General features: G+C 57.1%; 11 protein-coding genes across 11 annotated transcripts; 7 read left to right on the forward strand and 4 right to left on the reverse strand.

The window, feature by feature from the left end:
* Positions 1-115: 115 nt before the first annotated feature.
* On the forward strand, positions 116-1,686 carry MKK02DRAFT_29909 (uncharacterized protein; the record flags this gene model as incomplete). Its single annotated transcript, XM_053087940.1, has 6 exons — positions 116-589; positions 629-836; positions 857-902; positions 1,028-1,079; positions 1,129-1,215; positions 1,243-1,686. The coding sequence occupies 6 exons, from the start codon at positions 116-118 to the stop codon at positions 1,684-1,686; spliced, it is 1,311 nt and encodes a 436-aa protein (XP_052942686.1).
* A 365-nt stretch (positions 1,687-2,051) lies between these two features.
* On the forward strand, positions 2,052-4,775 carry MKK02DRAFT_35186 (uncharacterized protein; the record flags this gene model as incomplete). Its single annotated transcript, XM_053089104.1, has 5 exons — positions 2,052-2,324; positions 2,368-3,353; positions 3,406-3,837; positions 3,881-4,514; positions 4,557-4,775. The coding sequence occupies 5 exons, from the start codon at positions 2,052-2,054 to the stop codon at positions 4,773-4,775; spliced, it is 2,544 nt and encodes an 847-aa protein (XP_052942687.1).
* Positions 4,776-5,211: 436 nt separating this feature from the next.
* On the reverse strand, positions 5,212-7,120 carry MKK02DRAFT_19782 (Alpha/Beta hydrolase protein; the record flags this gene model as incomplete). The annotated part of the gene is made up of 4 exons (XM_053086150.1): positions 5,212-5,399; positions 5,486-5,761; positions 5,808-6,394; positions 6,447-7,120. The coding sequence occupies 4 exons, from the start codon at positions 7,118-7,120 to the stop codon at positions 5,212-5,214; spliced, it is 1,725 nt and encodes a 574-aa protein (XP_052942688.1).
* Positions 7,121-7,416: 296 nt separating this feature from the next.
* Positions 7,417-8,481, forward strand: MKK02DRAFT_29912 (uncharacterized protein; the record flags this gene model as incomplete). Its single annotated transcript, XM_053087941.1, has 6 exons — positions 7,417-7,482; positions 7,587-7,668; positions 7,744-7,861; positions 7,961-8,114; positions 8,195-8,214; positions 8,265-8,481. The coding sequence occupies 6 exons, from the start codon at positions 7,417-7,419 to the stop codon at positions 8,479-8,481; spliced, it is 657 nt and encodes a 218-aa protein (XP_052942689.1).
* A 1,619-nt stretch (positions 8,482-10,100) lies between these two features.
* On the forward strand, positions 10,101-12,188 carry MKK02DRAFT_35188 (P-loop containing nucleoside triphosphate hydrolase protein; the record flags this gene model as incomplete). Its single annotated transcript, XM_053089105.1, has 7 exons — positions 10,101-10,239; positions 10,279-11,089; positions 11,144-11,256; positions 11,313-11,460; positions 11,504-11,811; positions 11,878-12,060; positions 12,115-12,188. The coding sequence occupies 7 exons, from the start codon at positions 10,101-10,103 to the stop codon at positions 12,186-12,188; spliced, it is 1,776 nt and encodes a 591-aa protein (XP_052942690.1).
* Positions 12,189-13,316: 1,128 nt separating this feature from the next.
* Positions 13,317-14,192, forward strand: MKK02DRAFT_40287 (glutathione peroxidase; the record flags this gene model as incomplete). Its single annotated transcript, XM_053091036.1, has 4 exons — positions 13,317-13,477; positions 13,619-13,796; positions 13,862-13,968; positions 14,087-14,192. The coding sequence occupies 4 exons, from the start codon at positions 13,317-13,319 to the stop codon at positions 14,190-14,192; spliced, it is 552 nt and encodes a 183-aa protein (XP_052942691.1).
* A 259-nt stretch (positions 14,193-14,451) lies between these two features.
* Positions 14,452-15,000, reverse strand: MKK02DRAFT_40288 (uncharacterized protein; the record flags this gene model as incomplete). Its single annotated transcript, XM_053091037.1, has 1 exon — positions 14,452-15,000. One exon carries the CDS (start codon positions 14,998-15,000, stop codon positions 14,452-14,454), a length of 549 nt encoding a protein of 182 aa, XP_052942692.1.
* A 434-nt stretch (positions 15,001-15,434) lies between these two features.
* On the forward strand, positions 15,435-16,187 carry MKK02DRAFT_19768 (uncharacterized protein; the record flags this gene model as incomplete). The annotated part of the gene is made up of 1 exon (XM_053086149.1): positions 15,435-16,187. One exon carries the CDS (start codon positions 15,435-15,437, stop codon positions 16,185-16,187), a length of 753 nt encoding a protein of 250 aa, XP_052942693.1.
* A 1,319-nt stretch (positions 16,188-17,506) lies between these two features.
* Positions 17,507-18,330, reverse strand: MKK02DRAFT_40290 (3,4 dihydroxy-2-butanone-4-phosphate synthase; the record flags this gene model as incomplete). The annotated part of the gene is made up of 3 exons (XM_053091038.1): positions 17,507-17,712; positions 17,772-18,076; positions 18,122-18,330. The coding sequence occupies 3 exons, from the start codon at positions 18,328-18,330 to the stop codon at positions 17,507-17,509; spliced, it is 720 nt and encodes a 239-aa protein (XP_052942694.1).
* A 580-nt stretch (positions 18,331-18,910) lies between these two features.
* On the reverse strand, positions 18,911-20,149 carry MKK02DRAFT_40291 (Golgin subfamily A member 7/ERF4 family-domain-containing protein; the record flags this gene model as incomplete). The annotated part of the gene is made up of 7 exons (XM_053091039.1): positions 18,911-18,920; positions 18,966-18,976; positions 19,025-19,276; positions 19,345-19,381; positions 19,486-19,626; positions 19,681-19,716; positions 19,746-20,149. The coding sequence occupies 7 exons, from the start codon at positions 20,147-20,149 to the stop codon at positions 18,911-18,913; spliced, it is 891 nt and encodes a 296-aa protein (XP_052942695.1).
* Positions 20,150-20,655: 506 nt separating this feature from the next.
* MKK02DRAFT_29917 (uncharacterized protein) lies at positions 20,656-22,435 on the forward strand (the record flags this gene model as incomplete). The annotated part of the gene is made up of 4 exons (XM_053087942.1): positions 20,656-20,687; positions 20,852-21,119; positions 21,175-21,247; positions 21,273-22,435. The coding sequence occupies 4 exons, from the start codon at positions 20,656-20,658 to the stop codon at positions 22,433-22,435; spliced, it is 1,536 nt and encodes a 511-aa protein (XP_052942696.1).
* Between the last annotated feature and the right edge of the window lie 1,433 nt (positions 22,436-23,868).

Raw genomic sequence — 23,868 nt, forward strand, 5'->3', positions numbered from 1 at the left:
ATGGTCTCCAATTGTGCTTTTCGACATTGCAACGGGCAACGACCCAATCACGAGCTCTTTCCACCTGCCACCCACCACAGAAGGGATCGACGTCACGCCAAAACTGTTCGCTCAGATGTTTTCGGACGACTGGGCCCGCGGTCCGGGAAAAGTACCTCGGAGGCACTGGAATGAGACGATCGCATCTGCCAAAGCAGCTTTCTGGGAGTACAGCGCGCGGCTGCAGAGGCTACGCTCAGGCCAGGATCCCCTTGTACACGATCCCGATCAAGCAACGCGCGACAGAGGCCTGTCCAGCAAGTCTGCATATCCGTGCACGGACACACTCGGGATAAGGCGTGCGCTTCAAGCTTTCATCAAGACAGCTCTTCATCGAGAAATGGGCACCCTCTTTAACAAGCTGACCCAGGACATGCACGGTGAGGTACCAAGGGGACTTCTGCGTCCGAAGATCTCCGACTCGACAAGACTGGACTGGCGTCAGCGGCAGGATTTGCGGCGAACCGGTATGCTGAACTCAGACAGCCTTTCATGTCTTCTACCAGATCCACCTACCTTCCAGCTCATTCTGCAAACAATCGACAAATCTGTGAGTGATGCGGAACGACGAGCTGTCGAGAACAGTCAGCTGCCAACATACGATGCCGTGCAGAGTGAGCCGGTGCAGCGTGTGGTGCTTGCCGCGGCCAACACACCGAATGATCCACCTCCTCCTTACAGCGAAGCGTCGGCAGCGCCACCCCAACAGCAGAGCACCAGGCAACATCAACAGGAGACTTCGTCTGGATCCGACGGTGATGACAATGAACAGTGGTTCGATTCGATGGAGGGCATGAGTATGTGAAAATGGCAGCAGGCGGTCAAGATGCCGAGGGGAGGGTGTATGGTTTTGGGCGGATGAGGTCATTCAATGTATCGTGCTCCTTGCCGTGTCAGTACCAAGTCAATTGATGGGTCAGGTGCAAGCCGGCATGATGCGGACCCAAGGCCGAGAGGATGCGGGCAGCTAGACTTGCAAACGCGATAGGGCATTTGTGACATGTGTTCGGTATTGGCGCCTTGCGAGTGTCCTTGCGAGTGTGAGCCACCCATCCCACCCTCCCAAAGCCGGAGCCTGATCACGACTAGGAACCTCAAAAGCTACCGTGTTTCATGGCGAGACCCTCCCCTGAATGGAGCGCTCCACCAGGAACTTACCATTATTTTGGGTTTCAGGTGAGCAATCCGTGATACATACATAAGTGGGACGCGGGGGGAGCTCCTATATCCCGCTGTGTTGCTCGAGAGGTTCCATGCGGCCTGTGGCTTTGGTGGATGCACGCTGGCCCGGCGGCGCGGATATGCTCCCAAAGGGACACTTTCAGGGAAGGCCACGTGTTGATGAGGAATGAGGTGTTTGGGCTCGGAGCCAAAATTGCGCTGAGCGTAGGATCCTGTGCCCCTTGCTTTCACTTGGCTGTAGCTTTGGACCGAGGACGCCTTCTTGGCCAGATCTCACCGCTTCTTGGGCTGTCAGCCGTCAGCGCCAGCCTACACGACCGTCATGGAGTCCCCTCACTCCTGCGAGGCTCGGAGCCATCCTTCTCAGGCACCGAGTATGCCCCGCCCCGCGTGGTCGTCATCCAGGAACGACTAGCCCACTCACGGACTCCACACCCTTCTTTTCGAGGGTCCAGACCGACGTGAGAGACTGTCGGTATGCTATACATCCTCCTCATCACCTTGACATCCACCCCCTCAATCAAATCTAATAAGATCAGAAGCAGTAGCGAAGCAAAGCAAACAAGATCGTCCGCGACGGGGCTGGCTATTATATTGATTGATTGGATTGATCAGATCTCATCCCTCACATCCTTCTGTTGATCAGATTTCATCCTTCCTATCCTTTTGCTTCTGCTTATTTATCGCCCTGCGCCCTATATCTACCTACCTTTCGCAACTTTCGAAGCTCCCCCGCCCGCCCTATCTTATCTTAGCACCATCTATCTGCCACTATCTGCCGCACGTCCTTCATCATCTCGGCCCCGACTACCCACACGCGACCACGCGCCATGTCGGCCCTCACCGCCCCTCTCGGCCCTTTCCCCTCCCTCCCGCCTCACCTTGCCGGCCTCAAAGACTGGCGCATCCTCATCCTCTGCACGTCGGTCAACTCGTTTGTCCAAAAGGTCGTCGCGTACTTTGATCACCTTGGCGTCGACAATTATGCGGTGCAGATTGCAGGGTCGGCGGAAGGCATGGTAGCTGCTGCGGAGGCTTACGAGCCGGATGTGTTGCTGTGTCCGTTCTTGACGGCTAGGATCCCGGATAGTGTCTTCACCAGGGTATGTCTTCTCTGCGTCAGACCTGGGCGGCACTGACAAGCAGTGGATGACGCTCGTGATCCATCCCGGTCCGCCCGGAGATGCCGGACCCTCATCCCTCGACTGGGTCCTCATGGGCGATACCGGTCTCTCCCCCTCATCCGCCGATACCCTCGCACACCTCTCCTCCTCCGCCTACTCGCTCAATCCCACTCAACGCTCTCACTGGGGAACCATCTGTTTCCAGGCGAACGAAGAGCTCGACGGCGGCGCTGTATGGGCATGGGAGCAGTACCCTCTACCTCCTATCGGCACCATCACCAAGGCGCAGCTGTACCAGGGGCTACATTCTCAAGCGGCCATGTTGGCACTCATCACCGCTCTTTTCCGGGTATACGAGATCTCCTCTTCGACCATCGCTGCCGGTCAGCCCATCGTCTCCGCTCGACCCAAGGCGGAGTGGGGTGCGCGCAGCATCACAGCCGATAAGCCCTTCCTCGGCGGTCCCGTCCACGATCGACACCTCCTCCAGTCTAAATCACGCCGGCCGGACTGGGCGACACATACCGCCCGGGATGTCTTGCGCATCATCGCCGCCGGGGACTCTCAGCCAGGCGGACAGATCCCTCCTTTCACGACCGACTCCAAGACCGCTCTCTTCGCCTACGGCGCGTGCGTGCACGACGACCCCTCCACCATCCCGGCACACCTGTACGGACGGTACGGCTCCCTCGATTCCGTGCCGAACGGGACGATCCTGGGTACGAGGGACGGTGCGGTGTTTGTCAAGACGGAACAGCGGTTCGGGGGCGGTGCGGGCGTCTGGATCACGCATGGCCGACCGCCCAAGAAGAGCCTGAAGGACCCGCTGGACCCCAAGGTGCCGATGGTGGATGCGATCAAGAAGGCGGGGCACGGGGCGGCTCTCGATGGAGTGCAAGAGTGGACGCAGGATGGGTTCGAGTACAAGGCGGGGGAATGGCAGGCGGTCTATGTGAAGAGTGTGGAGGTGGATGGTGGGATTGGGCAGATGGTCTACTGGAACTTCTAGTGCGTTACTGCCCCATTTGCAGCTTGAAACTCGGGCTAGGCTGACATTCAGTAACGGCGCCTTCACCACCGCCAACTGCCAGCTTCTGCTCTCTGCTCTCCGATGGGCTGTCGACCCATCCCGCTCCCACCTCCCCATCCGCCTCCTCGCTCTCATGGGCGGCAACTACTTTTCCAACGGTATCGCCCTCAACACGATCGAAGCCTCCGAATCCCCCTCGCACGAGACATGGGCCAATATCAACGCGATTGACGATATCGTCGAGTTCCTCCTGGGCGATACGGTCGCGGAGCGCTCCCCCAAGTTCGCCGGGGAGAAGACATTGGTGGAAAGGGAGATTGTGACGATGGCTTGTCTTCGTGGAAACGCGGCGGCGGGAGGAGTCGCGCTGGCGGCGGCGTGTGATGTGGTGGTCGGTGCGCGAGGAGTGGTCCTAAACCCGGCGTATAGGGCGATGGGGCTACACGGGTCCGAGTTCCACTCGTAAGCTGGGCCGTCACCTGACCTTGACGGAGCTAACATACAGGTACTCTTATGCCAACCGGTGCGGACTCATCGTTGCCGCCCACCTACTCCATGACATGACACCCATCTCCACCTCCGACGCGCGCACCAAAGGCCTCATCGACGTCGAAGTGGGGTCTTACGATTCCTCCCCCGCCTCCGTCGAGCTCGCCATGATCGAGCAGGTCCGCGCCCTCCTTGGTTCTTCTACAGCCACTACTCCCGGCTCACTCTCCACTCCGCTTCGAGCGGCCCCATGGGCTCATCCCTCTTCTTCCACCTCACAGCCCACTATCCGCTCCATCTCGAGCTACAAGCTCGACAGATACACTGATCCCAACCGCACCCTCCCGCCGTTGGTGCACTACCGCACCGAGGAGCTCTCGCAGATGCTGCTTGACAGCTTCCACCCCGTCCGGTCCAAAAGGTACCATACCCGCCGAGAAGCGTTTATCCGGAAATACAGGTCGTCAGCTACGCCGGCGCGGTACGCCCGTGCTCTGGCTACTGGGCCGGATGAGGAGGATCTGCCGGCCTTTGATGAGGCGGAGGGGTGGATCAGGGGAGAAGAGTGGGGATGGGTGGGTATGCCTGTCCCGGCGAGTATGGCGACCAGCGAGGGGACGAGGGTGGATCTTTACCCTATCGAGGAACCGGTGGACGTGGACGTGGGGAGGAAGGGGAGTGTTGACAGTCAGGCGAGCCACGCTAGTGGAGGGTCCAGCCCGAGCTCCGGGATGAGCGACTCGGGACTGGGACCGATTACGCCCATGAAGGGCGTCATCGTCGGCGGTGTTCCTGTCGAGAGGGAGGGTAAGGGGAAGATGGGGATGCAGGGTTTTGAGGGCAAGATGACGGGCGCGGAGGGGACCAAGGGGGATGTGCTGTTCCAGTGTCTGTATCAGGCTGGGGCGTAGCGTGGGTCTGCGTGGATGGGGAGGAGTCGAGGGAAAGGGAGAGGACTGGAGGGGAAGGGGGCTCGGGGATCTTGGTGGCTTCTTGTCTTGTCTTTCTTGGACATTGTCTGCATATTCCCGATACGGTATCTCCTGTCTATCATATCTAGGCTCATCATCTGTTGATATCCCATGTTTATATCTTTAGCATATCCCATCCGTCATGTCCTGGCTTATACTGTACATGCAGTCTTGCTTCTTTGCGCTTCGAAGTACCTCCCGACTCGACTGCGGTGCTCATAATGGATTTAATCAGACTCATCGTATACATCCACAAGCTCGTCTATATGATATAGTATACTCTATCGACATCCTGACCAACCCATCCCCACCTCCTGATCATCCTATATACAACCCATCCTATCCCCTTGCCATCCCCTTCAGTAAGACCCCGTGCCTAAAGCGTCTTTGGGATCGCCCGGATCGCCTCGCCGATGATCCGATTCGTATCCTCCGGGTTGTCCAGGTAGACATGGTGGCCGGCATCCTTGACGACGTGCACTGCGCAATTGTCATTCCCGGCCTTCTTGAGCTCGACAGCGGAATCATGTCCGCCTTGGACGTCCATCCAGTCATTGTCGCCATCTGAAATATCAGCTCAGCCTTGATCACACCCCTCTCTCTCAATCCCCAGCCCTCTCATCACCCTACCTCGTAAACATTAGACTCACACAAGAACGTCACAGGCACCTTCAACCCCCCTATCCGATCCACAATCGGTACCCGCGCATAAGCCCCCGGCGCCAAAATATGGCTGATACAAAACTCGCCGCTACCCTTGAGGACGGACGTATTGTAGATGTACCCGTGCAGGTCGCGCACGTCCTCGTCGGATTGGGCGGCGAACCGGCGGAGAGAGTATCGGCCGGCAAACATGGGTCCGAACGGGCCCATGGTGCGGAGGAAGGTGAATGGGGAGATTCCTTTTTCCCAGCCCCAAGTGAAGACTGCAAGTCAGCGCAAAGTAGGATGATAGAAAGGAGGTACACTTACACTTCATCATGTTCTTCCTCAGAAGCGTCTGATTCTTGTTCCACTCCTTCGCTTCTCCCTTTGCCTCCGCAGCAGCCGCATCCCCGCCCCCCAGCTCCGCATCCGCCGCCGCCGCCGCCTCGTCCAGACTGCCCCCTTGTATCGTATCCTCATCCACCTTCTTCCCTGTGCCCTTCTCCACTCCCGCTACTCCCCCACCCAGCGCGCGCTGCCGCTCCGCCTCCGCCGTCGTCTCATACCGCGTATACTCCTTCCCATGGGGTATTCCTGCCGGACTGACTAGGATCAACCCGCTTACGCGATGTGGATAACGCACGGCGTACGCGCTGGCGAGATAGCCACCGAGCGAGTGGCCGACGAGGATCATACGCTCGATCCCGGCCGCTTCGCGCCATGATTCGAGGGATGAGAGGAAGAAGTGTTCTGCGCGGGCGACGCGGGCGGGGATGGGTGTGCCAGAAGGTGAAGAGAGGAGGGCGGGAGCGGGACGGGAGGAGAGGCCCATTCCGAGCCAGTCGAGGAAGAAGGTGCGACGGGAGGTAGAGGCTGCGTGCTGGGAGATGGCGTCCCAGTTTCGGAAGAAGAAGCTGCGACGTCAGCCACGCTCTCACCATTGGCGTTGTCAACGCCAAAGCTCACCCTAGTGCGGCGGCATATCCGTGCAGAACCACAACAGCCTCCTTTTCGCCCCGATCTTCCGGTCGGCTGATCTCCAGCGTATTCAGATAATCCTCCGTCTTGCCCGCCTTTCGCCTCCCTGCAGACTTGACCTTGTCCTTGCACGTCTTGTCCAGACTCGCCTGAGAGGATGACGCTGACCCCGCTGGCGAATCGTGCTCCACGATGATCGGATCCGCCGGATGCTGCGGCGCCGCAAGCGGGTTTGGCGTCGAAATGAACACGTTCCGGAGGGTAGCGACCAGCTTTGTCCCTTCGATCGGAATAGGTTGAGACACCTCCTCCCCTTGACGCTGATGCGCGCTCGTTACGTCCGCAGCGGACGCCGGGGCTTCTTGGTGCATCTCCGGATGAGGCGTAGGCGCCGCCGTAGCAGCGCGTCCAAACCATCCTCTCCCCTCTTCGACAGGCGGAGGAGGTTGAAAGTGAGCCATCCGCCTCAATAGTCGTTCCTCGGCGATCCGAGCTTCTTTGTATGAGGTGTTGTTCCACCATGCGGCCAAGGAGGAGCGGAAGTCGGTCGGGACGGCGCCGGCGGGTGGCGGAGGTGGGGGAGTGGAAAAGCGGTTTGTGGGTGGAGTAGGGGAGGAGGAGCGGGTGGTAGGGAGAGAAGAAGCGGCGGCTGTGGTCACCATGTTGATGAGGCGCTTGCGCGGGGCGGCGAGGATGGAGGGCGAGGATGCGATGATGACGATGAGGGGTTGAGCGATAGACGGGATTTGTGTACCTTTGTCTAGCTCGTTTTTTTGGTTGTAGTTAAAAATGTCTCTTCGATGGGGGATTCGAAACTGTGAGAGCTTATGAGAAGATAGCTATGCAGGTCAGGACGACAGTTAGGCGTAGAATAATAAGTATGAGTGGAGTGCGAGAGGGATAGCTGCGCCAAAGAAAGATCATCATCATCGGTGAGCCAAACGTGGCCGTGCCCGAGATGCCCGATGGCCGAGGTCGGGGCAACGGAGTTCTTCGCCCGTCTCCGTCATCGCCTCTCCGCGTAGTGAGGGTGGCGCATGGCCGTCGCTCATGCCCAAGTACGGTGTAGTGCTTGCACACAACGGGGGCGTATAGCGCTACTGATCCCGCACTGTGGACTGAGCCTAGCACTCTCAAGCAATAACGGGTTGTTGGAAACGGCCTATTGGTCCTCCCCACGATCCAGCGGGTGGCAAAAAGTGCCACACTCGTGAGTCAATATGAGCACTTTGACTGCATTAGCTGACTGATACTGTCGCCCTAGCTGGGCATAGTGCCTGATCAGAGCGTATCGGATGTAGTCTGTATGTGGCACTCCCTCGACGTATCCTGACCAATGCTGCACCGCTCGCCGAGCACGATACAAGAAGACCCCAGCCAGCTGCTGAAGCCCTCGATTTAGAGTGTTCCCCGGTTCAAATCCTTTTACGCCTACTTCGTGCACATGCTGTCTCACACATATGATCCCTTCATGTTCACTCCGTACCTCGGCGAACTGGCAGATCTCTACGCCAGTCTCCTGTGCTATACCAGGCCCAACAGCCCCGGTTCAACCCAGTCTTTAATCTCTCATATCACATCGCTATCGCTACTCGCGACTCAACTCTACCTCATCATACACAACCGGGCAACCTACATCTGTACCAAAGGATACAAGTAAGTCTTTCTGCAAGGAGAACACCACACAGCCCCGCTGTCGAAGTGTGCACTTGAGTTCGCACGGCTGACGTACCCAGACCGGACCAGGAAGTTCACCGTGAGCGTTGAAGGCATGTCTTCCACGATGAGCTGCAGGCCTACGGACAGCTGCGACTTCAAGGTGAATGGGTTGGAAATCTCCATCCTCGACGAGAAGATCGTGATCGGTGGGAGAGCGTATCCCATTGTGCCAGGTGAGAACACTGTGACAAAGTCCAGCGACGGAACACTCAGTGTGAACGGCATGGACGGGGCGGCTGGCTCCAAGTCGACCGAGTCGACGAACCTCTGGAGCCTCTTCTCCTGGGTCACTCGCTGTCGTTGAACCACGTGAGGACCAGGTAACTGACCTCGCAAGAGCGGAGTACCTTCACCTCATTTCACCTCATGCACTGCAAATGAACGTCCTGTATGCCTCAGCAGCAGTGCAGCTATGTTCCTGCATATGAGTCTAGCTCATCTCCGAGTCCGTCTCGCCCCCCGAGGCTGGCACCGACCGACTTCGCCGGCAGTGGGCTCTCGTGTTCCCCTCAGTTCCTCCCTCGCATCTAGTTCTCGAACGGTACCGCTGGTAGCAATAAAATCAGTGGGGTCGGGAACCCGGGGATCTCTCAGGCCTGTCAGGTATTCCTGCGTTTTGGCACTCAGCAGGACGCCGGGAGGCTGCGCCATTTCTCTCTGCTTCAATCGCAAGCTGGCAGTGGTCCCTTGCAAGTCCTTTATACCGTGCAGCTCATGGAATTCAATGGATCGTCGGTATCGTAGTGAATTCTGGCCGCCACTTCTTCTGTAAGGGCACGTTCGAGCGGGGTATGAAGGACCTCGAGTCCAAGATGATCATGCTTGCCTTGTACATGTGCTCAGTGGTGAATTTGTCGCAGCAGACTGCCCCTTTAACATCCAAAGATCAGATGGTATATGCATGCTTACAATACGAGGTGTAGGGAATGAGAACTGTGGACAAGATCACTGAGGGATATGTACAACGGAGTGTGAGCGGGATCGGACTCGACCCTCCTAAGCGCCGTTCGCACCAGGAGGAACTGCGTCTGTCGGACCGGGGCGACTGGGGTCCGGGAGTTTGATGTTGTACGCTGAGTAATCGTTCGGTTTACAGGTCAGGAGCATGTTGTTGACTGCGACAGCCTCCTCGGGGCTGAGAGCGGCCACAAACTGGTCTTCGGTCATGGCATGAACCCCGGTCGATCCGCCAAAAGAGGTCTTGATGCGACTCAGCTGGGTGGGTAGCTCGAAGAGTCGAAAGGCTTTCTGGCACCGACCGTCACCGTCCGGAGTCGTAGAGAAGGTCTGCTGGAGGTAGTCTTCGCGGTCCTTGGTGGTCACGCTGGACTCACGCAGAGTGTCCCCGGTAAAATCCAGCAGATCTGACGAAGATGGAGACGACATGGTACAGGTGATCGGTTTGTGAAGTGAGACAAGCGGGGAGGTGAAGAGACAGTCTTCTCAGCGGTGAGCGGTGGTGATTGGGATGAAAAGTGAAGAGACAGAGAAGAGGGGAAAGCTGATCCCTTTTTATAATGGGGGTAGAAATGTGTTCAAACGGCCCGAGACAGGTGACTCTGGGCAGGTCCTTTGATGATCACCCCTTTTTGCGTACATCCTTTCTCCTGTCCGATAACCCAGCACATTCTTGGTCTGGCCGGCATGCACCGCTTGATATTCTCGTCGTATATGGCTTGTGCGTTTGACATACATTCTACGCCTCGTCCTCCACCACATCTGGATCTAGAGCTTGTCTAGAGCTGTCTACTGTAGCTAGAGCAAACCGAGTTTGCCACCCGGGATCAGTATCGAGTATAGGTTTACGCCATATGCCGTAACGTGCTGAAAAGTTGCGATCAATTGATCGGTGCAAGGTGCATGCCCAGAGCTTCTGCGATGTCCTCCGTTCCAAATCCGCTTGTCAAGATCGATAATCCCGCCATGTCTATCGACGCTCAAGCACCTGCCGCTGAGGCTGGCCTCTCAAAAGAAGAGAAGCGCGCGAAAAAGGAGGCCAAAAAGGCCAAGAAAGCAGCTGCTGCCGGTATCGCCGGTTCCTCGTCCACCCCCGCCCAAGCTGGTCCGTCAACCACCCCGGTTACGCTCGTCTCACCTGCAGACGGGTCGAAGGAGGATGGACTGAGCAAGGAGGAGAAGAAGAAGCGGAAGGACGAGAGGAAGCGGAAGCGAGTTGCGGAGCATGCAGAGGTGGCTATTGAGCCTACTCCCTCAGCTGCAGCGGAGGGTTCTGCTGCGTCGGCAGATCAGCCCAAGAAGAAGTCGAAGAAGGACAAGAAAGCCAATGGGGCATCCACCGAGGCTCCTGCTGCCGCCGGTACCTCGTCCTCGTCCGCTGCGCCCTCGGTCGTCCCCGCCAACTTCACCGCCGAGCACACCACCTACCTCACCGAACAAGGCATCACCCTTACCCCTCACCTCTTCCCGCCCATGCTCTCCATCGCCGGTCTCCCCGTCTCGCCCTCGATCCTCTCCTTCCTCTCTCGCTTCCCCAAACCTACACCAATCCAGGCTTGCGCTTGGCCCCCTCTCCTCGCTGGCCGAGACGTCGTCGGTGTCGCCGAGACCGGAAGTGGTAAAACCCTCGGGTTCGGCGTACCCGGTCTACAGTTCCTCTCTACCCTCTCGACCACCGGTGGCGGAGGCGGAAAGAAGAAGAAGGGCGGTGCTGGCGGAGGAGCGGGCGTGATACAGTTGTTGGTACTTGCGCCAACGAGAGAGCTGGCCTTGCAAAGCCACGACACGCTGAGCGATCTGGGGAAGAAGATGGGCGTGGAGTCGGTATGCCTGTATGGAGGTGTAGGGAAGGATGCGCAGCTGGCGAGTCTGGCCAAGAAGGAGACGAGGGTGGTTGTGGGGACGCCGGGACGGGTGTTGGATCTGGCTGATTCGGGAGATATGGACTTGTCAACGTAAGCTTCCAGCTCCATCTCCTCATTGCGGAGTACTCAGAGCTGACATGGTAGTGTCAAGTACTTGGTCCTAGATGAAGCCGACCGAATGCTGGACCAAGGATTCGAGAACGATATCCGCCGTATCATCGCCCACACCAAAGCTGAGGGCAGGCAGACCGTCATGTGTAAGCTGAACTTTGCTGATCGCTCATAAGCGCGAAACACAAAGCTGATCCTGTAGTCTCGGCAACATGGCCCGAGTCCGTCCGGCGCCTCGCTTCCACCTTCCTCAACAACCCCGTCCGGATCACCGTCGGCTCCGACGAGCTCAGCGCCAACAAGCGTATCGAGCAGATTGTCGAGGTCCTTGATTCTGGACGCGAGAAAGAGTGAGCTTGTGTCGCTTATGGTGCGAGTGAGGCTAATGATCAGTCCCCGAATGCTGCACCACCTCCGCGCGCACATGGCCGCCCACCCCTCCACTCCCGCCGCGCCTACCCGTATCCTCGTTTTCGCGCTCTACAAAAAGGAGGCGCAACGCCTGGAACAGACGATCGGGCGGAACCGGTATAGCGTCGGCGCGCTGCATGGGGACATGGGCCAAGAGGCGCGTTTCAGGGCTTTGGATCAGTTCAAGAGGGGCGATGTGAATGTCTTGGTGGCTACGGATGTGGCGGCTAGGGGGTTGGATATCCCGGATGTAGGGTTGGTCATTAATGTGACGTTCCCTCTGACTACTGGTACGTCGCTTCAGCTGCTGAATCCATCCATGAGGGAAGACTGTGGGAGAGGAGCTGATCAGACAGAGGACTTTGTGCACCGATGCGGTCGGACAGGCCGAGCGGGCAAGACCGGCAAGGCACTCACGTTCTTCACTGGCGAGAACCACGAGCGGTCCCTTGCTGGCGAATTTATGCGGGTGTTAAGGGATGTTGGGGCGGAGATTCCAAAAGAGATGGATAGGTTCCCTAGTACCATCAAGAAGAAGGGTGAGTACTAGTTCTTCCATTAGCAGTGTATAGGATTGATACTGATAAAGATAGAGCACGGATCATATGGTGCTTTCTACAAGGACATGTCGGATGCGCCTGCTCCGACCAAGATTACCTTTGACTAGACCTTAGATCTTTACATCTGCTATCTGCTATGGACCTCTTATCTTGTCAAGTGGGAATCGAGATCGAGATCGAGGTCTGTGTGGACTCCCGCGCCTCCGTTCAAGCGACTTGACCGCGAGATATCGGTTGACTGCTCTTGCATCGTCGGTCATCTCTAGCGGAGCGATCTAGGCACAAGGCACCACCTCGTGAGGTACAATCAGATAGAGTACACTTATCAGCCTACTCTCATACTCCCGATCGCCGGCCTTCCAGCATTTTCGCTTCCCAGCGCTCAGCCCGCCACTACCGTCTGTCTGGACGGCGATTGCTCCTCTAGGCTGATACAAGCCAGAGCTTATACAGTTTGCTGGCGCGAACCAACTTTGGGCAGTGGGCTCGTCTCCGCTTGCGCCGAGACCTTGCGGTGTTTCGGACCTCGGCGATCGGACTTTGATGATAGTCCTTCGGGTTGCGGCTCTGGTTCCATACGGGCCTATACGGGCCGTACGGACCACCGGTACATACGGTGACTGCCAGCCTGCCAGCGGCACGCCGGACCTTGCCAAAGCACAAGCAGCTGCGACTCTGCGCAGTACACACTGTACTTTGTCTCGGCGTTCCCCTCGGTCACGGTCCCATGCAGACACAGCGCGAGAGTGTGCCTCCCAAGGCCCAAGCGGTCATCTGATAGCAGTCGCCGTGAGAGGCACGGAGCGGGCGCCGAAGGGGAAGCGGACGAGGCGATAAGGCTCAGACATCGATATCCGTCGCCGGCGATGTATATACCTCCAGCGTACAGCGTCCCCTTGCTTACCTCCATCCTTTCAATTGCCTATCATCCACGATCCACCTTCCCCTCTCAACCTCTCGACCCATAAATACCCCCGAACGCCTATTTCCCGACGTCCGACACACCATCGCTGACGTTTCCTATCTGATAATCCCGCATGCTTCTGGCCCCACGCCGAATCCGATACGTCACCCCCGATATCCGCGGAGTATTCCAGCCGCTCAAGCTCAAGCGCTCAAGGTCGAGCTCGGGCTTCGGCACAAGTCGTATATCCTTTGTTCTCCCTCAACCACCCTTCTCTCATCGACCACTTTCATCTTCCTCTCGCCACTCCATCTACTCCACACAGACCAGAATGAACTACCTCAATATCCTCGGCTTCGAGTCTGTTCCCGCGGGTGTCAAGGAGCGGTCTTTCTACGACCTGAAGGCGGCGCTTCCGGGAAGTAAGGGCGAGCTGGACTTTGCGACCTTGAAGGGCAAGGCGGTGTTGATTGTCAACACTGCGTCCAAGTGGTATGTCTTCTTCTTCTTCGCCCCGATCCAAATTTGCGGTAGAGTTTGTGTGATCCAGGAACAGGAACAAGCTGTTCCTGATCTAGGCCTGGACCCGGGCTCAAACCTTATCTCAGCTTGCGCGCAAAGCTGACTGAACAGTGGCTTCACCCCTCAATACACCGGGCTCGAAGAGCTGCACAAGACCTACGCCGCTCGCGGACTCGAGGTGCTCGGGTTCCCGAGTAACGAGTTCGGTGGACAAGATCCGGGATCGGACGAGGAGATTGCGAGCTTCTGTCAGGTCAACCACGGTGTCACTTTCCCTTTGATGAAGAAGGTCATTTTCTCCTTTGGCTGCGGAGACGGGCAGGGCTGGAGATGAAGTCGAAGCTGATCTACCAGTCTGAGGTGAACGGCGCACATATGAATGACGTTTTTGCGTGGCTCAAGGCGAATGGGAAGGAGGTCGACGGGGCAGGTGGGATCGGAGGCACGACCTCTATCAAGTGGTGAGTGTCCTAGCTTGCCTTTCGTGGTGCACGAGGGAGTGGTCTCGTTTGGGTGCTCAGTTGGCATGAGCTATGGTCAGGGTGTCAAAGGCTGACTGAAGGCAGAGCTGACCCACAGGAACTTTACCAAATTCCTTGTCAACCGAGAAGGCCACGTTGTCGGGCGGTACTCACCCAATACGACACCTGAGCAGCTCAAGGTGGAGATTGAGAAGTTGCTCTAGGCGGCGGATCGGTGGGAAAGAGGTGAATCTGAGCTGTGATGCTATCTGGAAAGGAGAATCTGAAGGATGACCATAACACGATCTGTCGAGACGGTGTAGGCCCATCTTGTCGATATCTACAGTTTACATGTATCTCTTGGGTATCTTCTACTGGCTAGGACATCTATTATAGCTACTACATCTTCCTGTCGGTCATCTAAACCTGCACCACGTCCCGCCTCTTCCTTTTGACCTCAACCAATTTCCCTTCGCCCGCCGCCTACTCTGTCCCAAAGATCTTTTCAAACTCCTTCCACTCAATCGCCTCCACCCTTCTGTCGCCACTCCACTCCTCTCCGCCCTTACCCACCGGCACCTTCTCCTTGCCGGACTTGACCTTCTCCCCCAGCTTCTTCAACCTCCCGCCCAGCTCGGCACTAGCTGGCCTAAACAATCCCGAGAGCGTCTCGCCCATGTTGGGAGGCCGAGCGAGCTGCTCGTCCAGATGATGTACGAGGTCCGTGGCCGCGTTGAAGCAGGCGACTACGCCGGGCTGGGTGGAAGAGGAGGCGGTAGATGGCGTGGCGACGAGAATGGCCAGAGGGGAGAGGGACGAGGCGACCGCGGGTCGGATACGGTAGGATTTGGAGGAGGGATCAAGGGCATAGCATGCGACAGCGATGAGCTTGTCGGATTGGGTAGATGTGGCAGTCGGGATGGGGTTGGAGGGGGTGGTAGAGGGAGAGATGGGAGAGGTGGGGGAGGTGGTTGCGCCCGGGGCGGTGATGGGGGCGGTGCTGGTCGCCGTGGGCTCGGTGGAGGTGCTCATTGTAGTGCTGAGTTGCTTTTTGGTATGGATAGGTGCGCTACGAGCAGGCTGTTTGATGTGGCTGGCGTTGGGTGAGATGGAGAGGTAAGAGATAGAAGGGAAGTCGTCTTTGGTGGCGAGAAGGTTTGACTTGGCATGACGTCACCAGGCACCTACCAGCTTGCGGTCGTTGAGACGGTTGTGGTTGTTGTTTGCCCTTATCCATACATGCTCCCGCCTGTGGCCTTAACGATATACCCTAGGACTAATCATGCGCTTTAGGTCCGAAGCATGCCCGCCGAGTCTTTGCTGAGTATGTAAAATGGGGCACAAAGTGGGCAATTGCGGTCGGGCAACCGTGCCTGACGATGCTGTGTGTGGGCGGTCGGAAGGAGCTTGATTCTGCGTTGCCTACTCAAGCTGCCTGATATTCACCATACTTCAGTTCAGTCCTAATGTCAAATCCAAAGCGAGTTCAACTACCTCCGCTCGACCACTTCACCGGTGATGCACGGGTCTACGAACGCCGGAGTCCCAGCGGCAAGGGACGGCAGGTCGTCAAGGAGAGCGTCTCCTTGTCTGAGCGCAAGACCCCTCAAATCTTTCCCGATCAGTCTCGGATATCCATTCGCAATGAGGCTCGAGCTATTCAATACGTGCGGAAGCACACCACTATACCCGTTCCGTTCATCGTCGAGTTCAACGACCAGCCCGGAGCGCCGGTTCAGCTGGTCACCAAATTCGTCAAGGACGGCGTACCGCCCAAAGCGCTTCAGATCACTCCGGAAGGACGTGCTCGTATCGTCCATCAGCTCGAGGGCTATATCAGTCAGCTCCAGGCACTCACGGATCCCGAGTGCCGGAGCTTCGCCGGCCCTCCTCTCTTTGCCGTGCGCTTCGAGAACGCTCATCTCCCCTTGAGCGACTACAAGTACCGGCGGTACGACGCCGACAGCCCATACGTCCTCTGCCATGGCGACCTGGCGTGGCACAATCTCCTGCTCGATTCCGAGACGTTTGAGATCAAGTGCGTCGTCGATTGGGAGTATGCGGGGTTCTACCCCAAGGAGGTGGAGAGCGAGTACTGGAGGCGGCCGGGCCCGCTAGCCGCGATGTCGAGTAGGGACAAGGATGACAAGGATGATGTTCTGGGCGTTCTGTGGAGGCACAGGGTGTTTGATTTCCCGGTGAAGCCAGCATCAAAGTGAGTCAACGCAATATGGCCCAATGAGAATGAGCTGACGTCGCAGGGATGATGCGGGCTCGTACTCTCCTCTACGCAAACTTCTTACCGCCGTCCACCTACCTCTCAGTACCACGCCTTCTTATGGCGCCATACTCAGCCGAGGTGTCGACTCGGGCAGGAGACAGGTCGCTTCCGGTATGACCGATCTCGCCGGTACATCGATGGCCGAGCACGATGGTCTTGCGCGCTTGGTCACGGAGTTGTCGCCGAACACAAGGAGTCAGCCAGTCAGTAGGGCGTACACGATGGAACAAGGTGAATTATCCCAAATTGGCTTGATATGGGATCAAGCTGATCGACCAGACCACGAGGCGTGTCTCGACCTGTCCAGAGCCCTCTCAGACGCCTTTGCCCAATTCGCCAAGCGGTTCGAGGGGTCGGCAGCTGGCTTTCTTCCCTTGAGCGACTACCTGTCGGCCGAGGTCGACGTGCTCGCTCAGCTGGAGGCGAGAGAGAAGCTTGAAGCTCCCGCCGGAAGCGAGGGGGAGCGGGAAGAGGCGGCGCTCATGAGCAAAGCGAGAGAAATGCGAGCGGAGCGGCGGAACATGGCGGAACAGGCGTATCATGATGCCGATGTGAACAAGTGGTCAGCTATAGAGGAAGTGAGCTGCCTTCTCGGCGCATTTGTGAGATATGGGCTGATTATAGTTTGCAAAGACCCTCCTCACCCTCTCCGCTGCAGCCAAATCGGTCCAGCCCTACCTCGCGGATCACGGCCACGAGCATACATCGAGTAGGGAGGATCCGGAGCGGGCGTGGGCGGAGTTTCGGGCGAGAGAGGTCAGTAGGAAGATGGGGACTGGAGGATGGGTGGTCAAGGTTGATGAGGATCCGGAGGTCGTGGCGGAATTGAAGGATAGATTTCAGAAGGAATGGGCGGAGAGCGAGGGGCAAAGGGCTATCTGGGTGCAGGCAACGAGGCAGTACAAGCTCGAGGGCGTCAGGTGGGTCGAGAGAGAAGATAAAGTTAGGGCGGAGAAGAGAGAGAAGCTGAGGTTGAGCTTGGAGAAGGGCGGAGCCACGGCAAAGGAGAGTGATGATCGAGTATTAAGCTAGGCGGAGGGTGAAGGAGGGGAATGGCAGGTAGGGGAGTGGAGACGTATCCGTACAGGCAGGTCTGACTTGGCAACATAACATCAGAATTCAGTACATCAGTAGCAGAGGTGAGAGTGTGACATACGACAAATGTGTAGTCTTCACGTGCGGAAAGTCAGTATGCTGAGCACCCTCACCTTGTGATTCCCAGCTGTATCCACCATCTGCAGACACTACACCTGCATGCTATGCCTTGGTCCGCTTAGGCACCAGCTCTCCTCCTTCCCCTTGCACAAAGGCCGCCAAATCTTCCACACTGATGATCTTCAATCCCCACTCCCTTGCAAACCGCCAGCTATCGTCTCGGCGTGCCATGCTCCCGGAGGGGTCTGAGGGGTGGACCAGCTCGCACAGCAGACCAGCCGGGGGCAGCGAGGCGAGATAACACAAGTCTAGCAATCAGCATGACCACCCTTGGGCTGTAAGAAGGGGAGACAAGGGAAGTACTCACCAACAGCACACTCCGTATGTCCCCTCCGCTCCCTGACGCCCCCCTCGGTATATCTCAGCGTGACCAAGTGTCCCGGACGGGTAAAGTCCGCCTCCCCCGCTCCATCCGCTATCAGCCTCGAGACGTACGCTCTGTCATGTGCGGATATACCCGTCGTGACCGGGTGTCCGGCCGAGGAGGAGGCGTCGAGGGTAAGGTGGTAGGCGGTGTTTTTGGGATCTTGGGAGATGCCTGTTGGGGGGAGGAGAGGGGGGAGGCCGAGCTCGGCGAGTCGTGGAGCGGGTAATGAGAGGCAGATGAAGCCGCTAATTTGTCAGCGAAGGTCAAGTAGAGAATGAGAGAGGACAAACCTGGTCCATCGGATCATCCATGCCATCCCCTCCGTGGTCACCTTTCCAGCTGCGCAGACTAGGTCTCCCTCATTCTCCCTCCCTTCGTCATCCATCACAACGACAAACTCGCCATTCTTGTATGCTTCGATAGCCTTCGGGACAGAGTCAAAGGTGAAGGGCGAGGGAGGGGTTGTGGGGGGTTGCGATATCTGGCGAGGGGCGGACATGGTTTTTGGGTGCAATTTGAGGGATTTCGACCTGGTTTTCGGGCCCCTTTCTTTTGCTAGCGAATTGACTGGCTCTGGTATAATATGGCTTGGGCTGGCGCGGTCTCTCTAGCTGTATATGATGCTGATCAAGCTGAAAGCAAAGTCTACTGGAAGCTTAGCAATGTTGCGGGTGAAGCGATGGAATTTCAACCGAGTCAAGTTCCGTCGGAAGCAGCATCAGCAGATCTGACCCAACGCTGGCGCTGACCGCATGCACGACCTGCCGTCTTCTGCTCCTCCGATAGGCCCCGGACATCCTCCCTATAGCACACCTACGTCAGATCCGCCCAGATCCTACCCACAGCTATCGCCGCATTCCCGACTCAGATCCGCTCCTTCTCTCCTCCTGTCTCTCCGCCTTGGTCGATCGCCAGCCGGACCGATGGGCTGATCCGCCGTTTTGGACGCGATGACCACTTCTCGATGGCCATACGACGACCTTAGGGACTAATAAGCGATCATAGCGCTTTGAAGATCCCCGTAAGGTGGTGGTCGGTATTGGCGGTGTGGTCCAGCAGGATTGCGCGTCAAGTCTGATCTAGTAGTATCTGCCAGTCAGCTACGTCCTCATTCCCAAGTGGTGCAAGACCTACTCGATCTCCAGCTGGACAGTCAGCACAGCTCATCCCAACAATTGAACTCCGCTACTCACATATTGCAAGGCCACATCCCGCGGGCTCAGAACATTCAGTCCAGCCGGATTAAACACCCCTTCATTCGCCTCCTTGATCTGCTTCTCCGCCGCCTGCAGATTCCGCTCAAAACAGCTTGTACGCCACCAGATACTAGTCCACCAGCTTGCGATAGCGATGAGATTGTCAATGGCGGCGCCGCGGATAGAGTAGGCGGCGGTGAGGCGGGTGTTGATGCTTTCGATCAGGGATTGGAAGGCCATAGGAGTGATCTAGGGGATCAGCCAAGAAGCAGCGATCACACATTGGTGTCCATCATAGCTGAGGGAGGATAGCTCACTCTTCCGTCCAGCTCCATGGGAAAGCTTGTTTCGAATCTGGGGGTCAGCACCACTCCCTACCTGTCTCTTAACGACATGATCGTAACCAAGCTTGTCTGGGTACACAACGCTCATCATTGCGCTGTGTGAGGTGAACTCACTGGCAGATCTCTCCATCCGACCAATCCCGCTCGACCCTTATGACCTCCTTTGGCAGATGCAGGCCGACTACACCAGTCTTGGCTTGACCAAAGTATGATAGCCCAGGAACAGCCGTGCGCGAGTAGGTCGATCGAACCACTCTACTACAGTCAGCTGTAAACTCTTGTATGTGACGAGCTTTGCCGAAAATACACCTGTCCGGCTGAAACCCCTTCACCCCGCCAATCGTCCTAGCTTCAGCAACGAGATGTTCACTCACCCATGGCCACCCCTCCAGCCCGACAGGTCACTCCTGATCTTCTCTCCCCAACGCTCCTCCTCCTGTCTCTCGAAAGCGACCTCCCAGTCCGTAGCAGCCTGGCTCGCCTGGCTTTGGGATACGCTCAGACCGTATAGCCCATTCCCCGAAGTTGACTTTGGCACCGCTGAGATATTTGTCCGGGTCGGAGTGATGGAGAGCAGTCTTGGAGATGTCACTGGTGCAGGCTGATGTGTCGCAATAGTCGGAAGAGGCGGATAGTACGGTGTTGATGAGGTTGTTTTGCCCAGAAGAGCTGAAGGGCCGGACGCGTCTTGGTCGGCTGGGGTGGTGGGAAAGAAGGTGGGATTCGAGGTGAGGGACGGAAGTGCCGGAAGCGGCGTCTGAGCTTGTGCTGTAGTCATGCTGAAGTATGCGGTATATAGCTCACAGAGTGAGTGAGATGGCAACTTGGGAGGATTCTGAAGGAGCTGAAGATGGAAAGATGAAACACGACCCTGAAGCGACCTAGCGACACGTGGTCGAGTGTGGCACACTTGCAGTTGTGGCAGTTGCCACCCGGCTCCTTGCCCGGCTCTCATCGCCCGCCACAGCTGGCTCGGCAGTGATGAGCAGGGTGAGGGACAAAGGTGCGTCAATACTCGAACGTGTAGTAGCAGGAAGCAAGGCGATGCGCACCCCTCGCTCTGGAGATAGCGGGGCACAAGGGATAGGAGCACCGCATTTGAGTCGAAACACTTTGGGGTGCATCACTCCTTGATGATCCCTTAATGCTCTTATCTCCATGAAGGGCGGGTCAAGATCGTATAAGCAGAGCCGGCTCCATCCCCTCTCTCTTTTTGCCACTCACCTCTCTTCCTCATCCCCTTCTTATCATCACTTACTGCGCTCGGCTATCCAAACACACACCATGTCATCCAGCACGACCAACGCGTCCCCGCTGTAAGTTTTGGGTAGTCAACATGCTCATACTGTAGGCCAATCACGGAGGATGATATCTTCACGCTCAAGAACCTGTTCGGCCGCTTTAAACCTTTGCGCCCGGGGGAGTAGCCAAAGGCGGATCGGGGCAAGTGGCGCTTCGCCGAGTCCAAGCGGTTCATCAGTGGGGAAGAGGAGAAGCCTCTGCGCGGGGACGCCACATACCCGAGGCATGATAACTCAGCCTGGTTCGTTGGAGTCGGTATCGTGGATGCAGCCGACAAGGAGGAGGATGGTCAGATTGTCTGGCGTGGCACCTATACCAACACCGGTGACAGTCGTTTTGGTCACACGACCCAGAAGCTACAGGAGCTACAGGAGCTGGGGGTTCTGAAAGAGGCCATTGCAGAGTCACTCGAGGCCTTCGAAGCGCTCAGGCTGAAGTATGGCATGGTAAGTGCATACATGCCCTAGAAATGAAAAGTACTGATACCTTGGAATAGAAGAGCGAAGACAAGGCGGAGGTTCTGGAGGCGTTTGGTCAATTCTTGGAGAGTCGGGCGCCATTGTCGCTCTTAAAGGTGAGCAAGAACAGCTACGGCAAAGGAAGCAATGTGTTCCGTATCGGCCCCGACGATTACAAGAATCTGCAGCATAGCCGCATACCGGACGACATTGCAGAGCGGACTGTGCCGCCGTACTTCTGGCAGCTTCGTCCATCCGAGCCCAGTTCGAGAACTGCAAAGTCAAGAGACACCAAGTATCTCGACGTGGCATTCGAGATCCACGAGTCCAAAGCAGGCCAAATCACAGTCCAGGTCCATCCCGTCATGCCTTGGACTCCCAAGGAGATTGAGGACGTTCCCGATTGGGTGTCATCAATGTTTGCAGAGAAGCTGAGCGGGAGAGCTGCCGAGCACCGGCACCGATTGGACCAGGCAGCTGAGGCCGGCGGAAGAGCCTTCAGTGGCTTCGAGACCAGGGTTCTCAGCGCCACCACGTCGCTGCTCGAAAAGGGCCTGCTCGAGGGTCGCGTGATCACCAACCCAAAAAATGATAGGCTCCACTCTCTTCACGACTTTATCGTCAGCTCGTTGCAAAGAGAGATGGAGTCTATCGCCAGCTCGGTGCAGGCGGAAGCAGAAGCCCCGGCCGTGAGGGAGCAGGAAGGCGGCTCATCTGCCAGGCGTGGCAAGGGAAGAGCGCTGGAACCCAGAGTCTCTGGTTTGGGCCGACTGGATGACCACAGACGAGGTTTGATCGACCGCACCGGCGTATTTGAGTCCCGCGACCTGGCACAAGGTGAAGCTCGCAATGCCCCATCCATACTGCGGATCATCGACGAGTCTCTCAAGCTGTCTGCCGAAGCAGCTAAACAGGACCAAAGGAGGCAGGAGCGCGAACGGTTCATCCACGACCAGGGGATTGAACGAGGTATTCGTGAGGCGAGGGGCGCACCGCCTTCCTATGACGACGGCTCATCGGTGTGGGGGTCCTTAGGGACCCAAGGTGATCGATGGGAGCTTTCGACGACGTCGAAAGCGTCGGATGTGAAGAATTCCATGATGCCTTCGACACTTCCGTGGGAAGGAACTCATGTCTCGACGCCAGCTACCCAAGCCGAATCCGGTCCAGGCAACAGCCTCAATGACCCTCTCTCGGCACACCTTCCGACGTCACAGCTTCCGCAAAGGCCCTCGAGGTCGAGATCGGCGAGGCGCAGATGGTGGCACTGTTTTGGTACCCCAGACGAGTATGACAGGCAGTGAGAAGTTCCGCGGGGGAATAGCAGGGAGCAGTATACTTCGACGTGGGTCTTCTCGGTGTATATATCCCTCGTAGCGGAAGGAATCAAGGATGAGGAACATGGAGATGTGTCTCACTTGCACAGATGTATGATCGTGCCTATCCTTTCACCTGTATCGACCCGGATCTCGCACTTTCGCGAGTCAGTGGTGCGGCACTGATCCGTTACCCAAAATCAGCCCCTGTTCTCCGTTGCTCCAGGCCTGGTCTGCCTTCGGCGGGTGACGGAGCAAGGGATCTCGATAATCGAACGTGTAGCAGCCATCCGAGTGCTCGAGTGAGCTGCTCAGCTGAATCAGGCTGGGCAGGGGGCCAGTATCACATATATCACCTGTACTGGTGAAATTTCTCGGTGTACATATCTTGCACGCGAGGGATGGGGACCGTATTGAGTTTGGCATCACCTATAAATATCCTATCTATGGTCATCATGCCTACCGTCTCGCCCACGCTTGGTCTGGATCTGGCGCATCCGTGGTAGCGTGACGACTCGGCACTGGCCCAGTGGTCATCGGTCACGCAGCAAGTGCTGGCACTTGTTCTCTACCGCTTATGGATAGGTCTGCCATCGGCAGGGTGACGAAGGAAGGAAGCTCTGCTCGAACGTGTATCAGCAGACTCGAGTAGCTGAGAGGACCCCCAAGCTAAGGATCACGGGGGGGCATGATAAGGGATAGGTTCGCCACATATGTGGTTAGAACACAGAGAGCGCCTTTACGGCCGCTCTCACCGTCTCTGCGGCTCCCTTTCGGGTCAAGACGACAGGATCAGTTGTGGTCAAGGTGAATTCGAGTGTCGTTGCATGTACGCAAGTATCGATGAGTATGATGAGGAGTACGGAACGGAGGAGACATTTACTCCGCTCCGTTCGGAATCCCGCCTGGAGCGGTGAACGAAAGCTGGAACGGGGAAATTGAGCTATGGGGACGCACATCTAAGGAAAGCTTGTAAAGCGCGATGAGATTCCAGTCGGAGTGGATCTAACGCACGAGATTGCACGGCATCCCGCTTTATGGGGTGTCAAGTCAGTGAACGGTGATGGAATGTGAGACAACATCCGCCGGTCGGAGCTTTGTCGGGACTACCTTGTAGAGGGGGACAGCCCTCTGCAATTCGACTCCGCTCGTATCATCTTCACCATGAAGACCAGTCCACAAGACATATACAAGGGAGATTTCTGCGGAGCAGTTTTGGACTTACACTTCCCTCTCTTCCTCTTACACCACAATCTGCTCATCAGTCCACCATGTCTGCTTTCGTATTCGACGAAGCTGCCCAGCAACGCCAACGGGATCTCATGTACGAGACCACCATACCTTTCGTGGAGCAGTGCTGCTCCATGTCCCGTGAGGAGAGGCTGGGATTCACCGCTTTCCTCAGCAGGATCCCAGAGTGT

The sequence above is a fragment of the Dioszegia hungarica genome (genome assembly GCF_025882075.1).
Source record: "Dioszegia hungarica strain PDD-24b-2 chromosome Unknown MKK02contig_24, whole genome shotgun sequence".
Lineage (NCBI taxonomy): Eukaryota > Fungi > Basidiomycota > Tremellomycetes > Tremellales > Bulleribasidiaceae > Dioszegia > Dioszegia hungarica.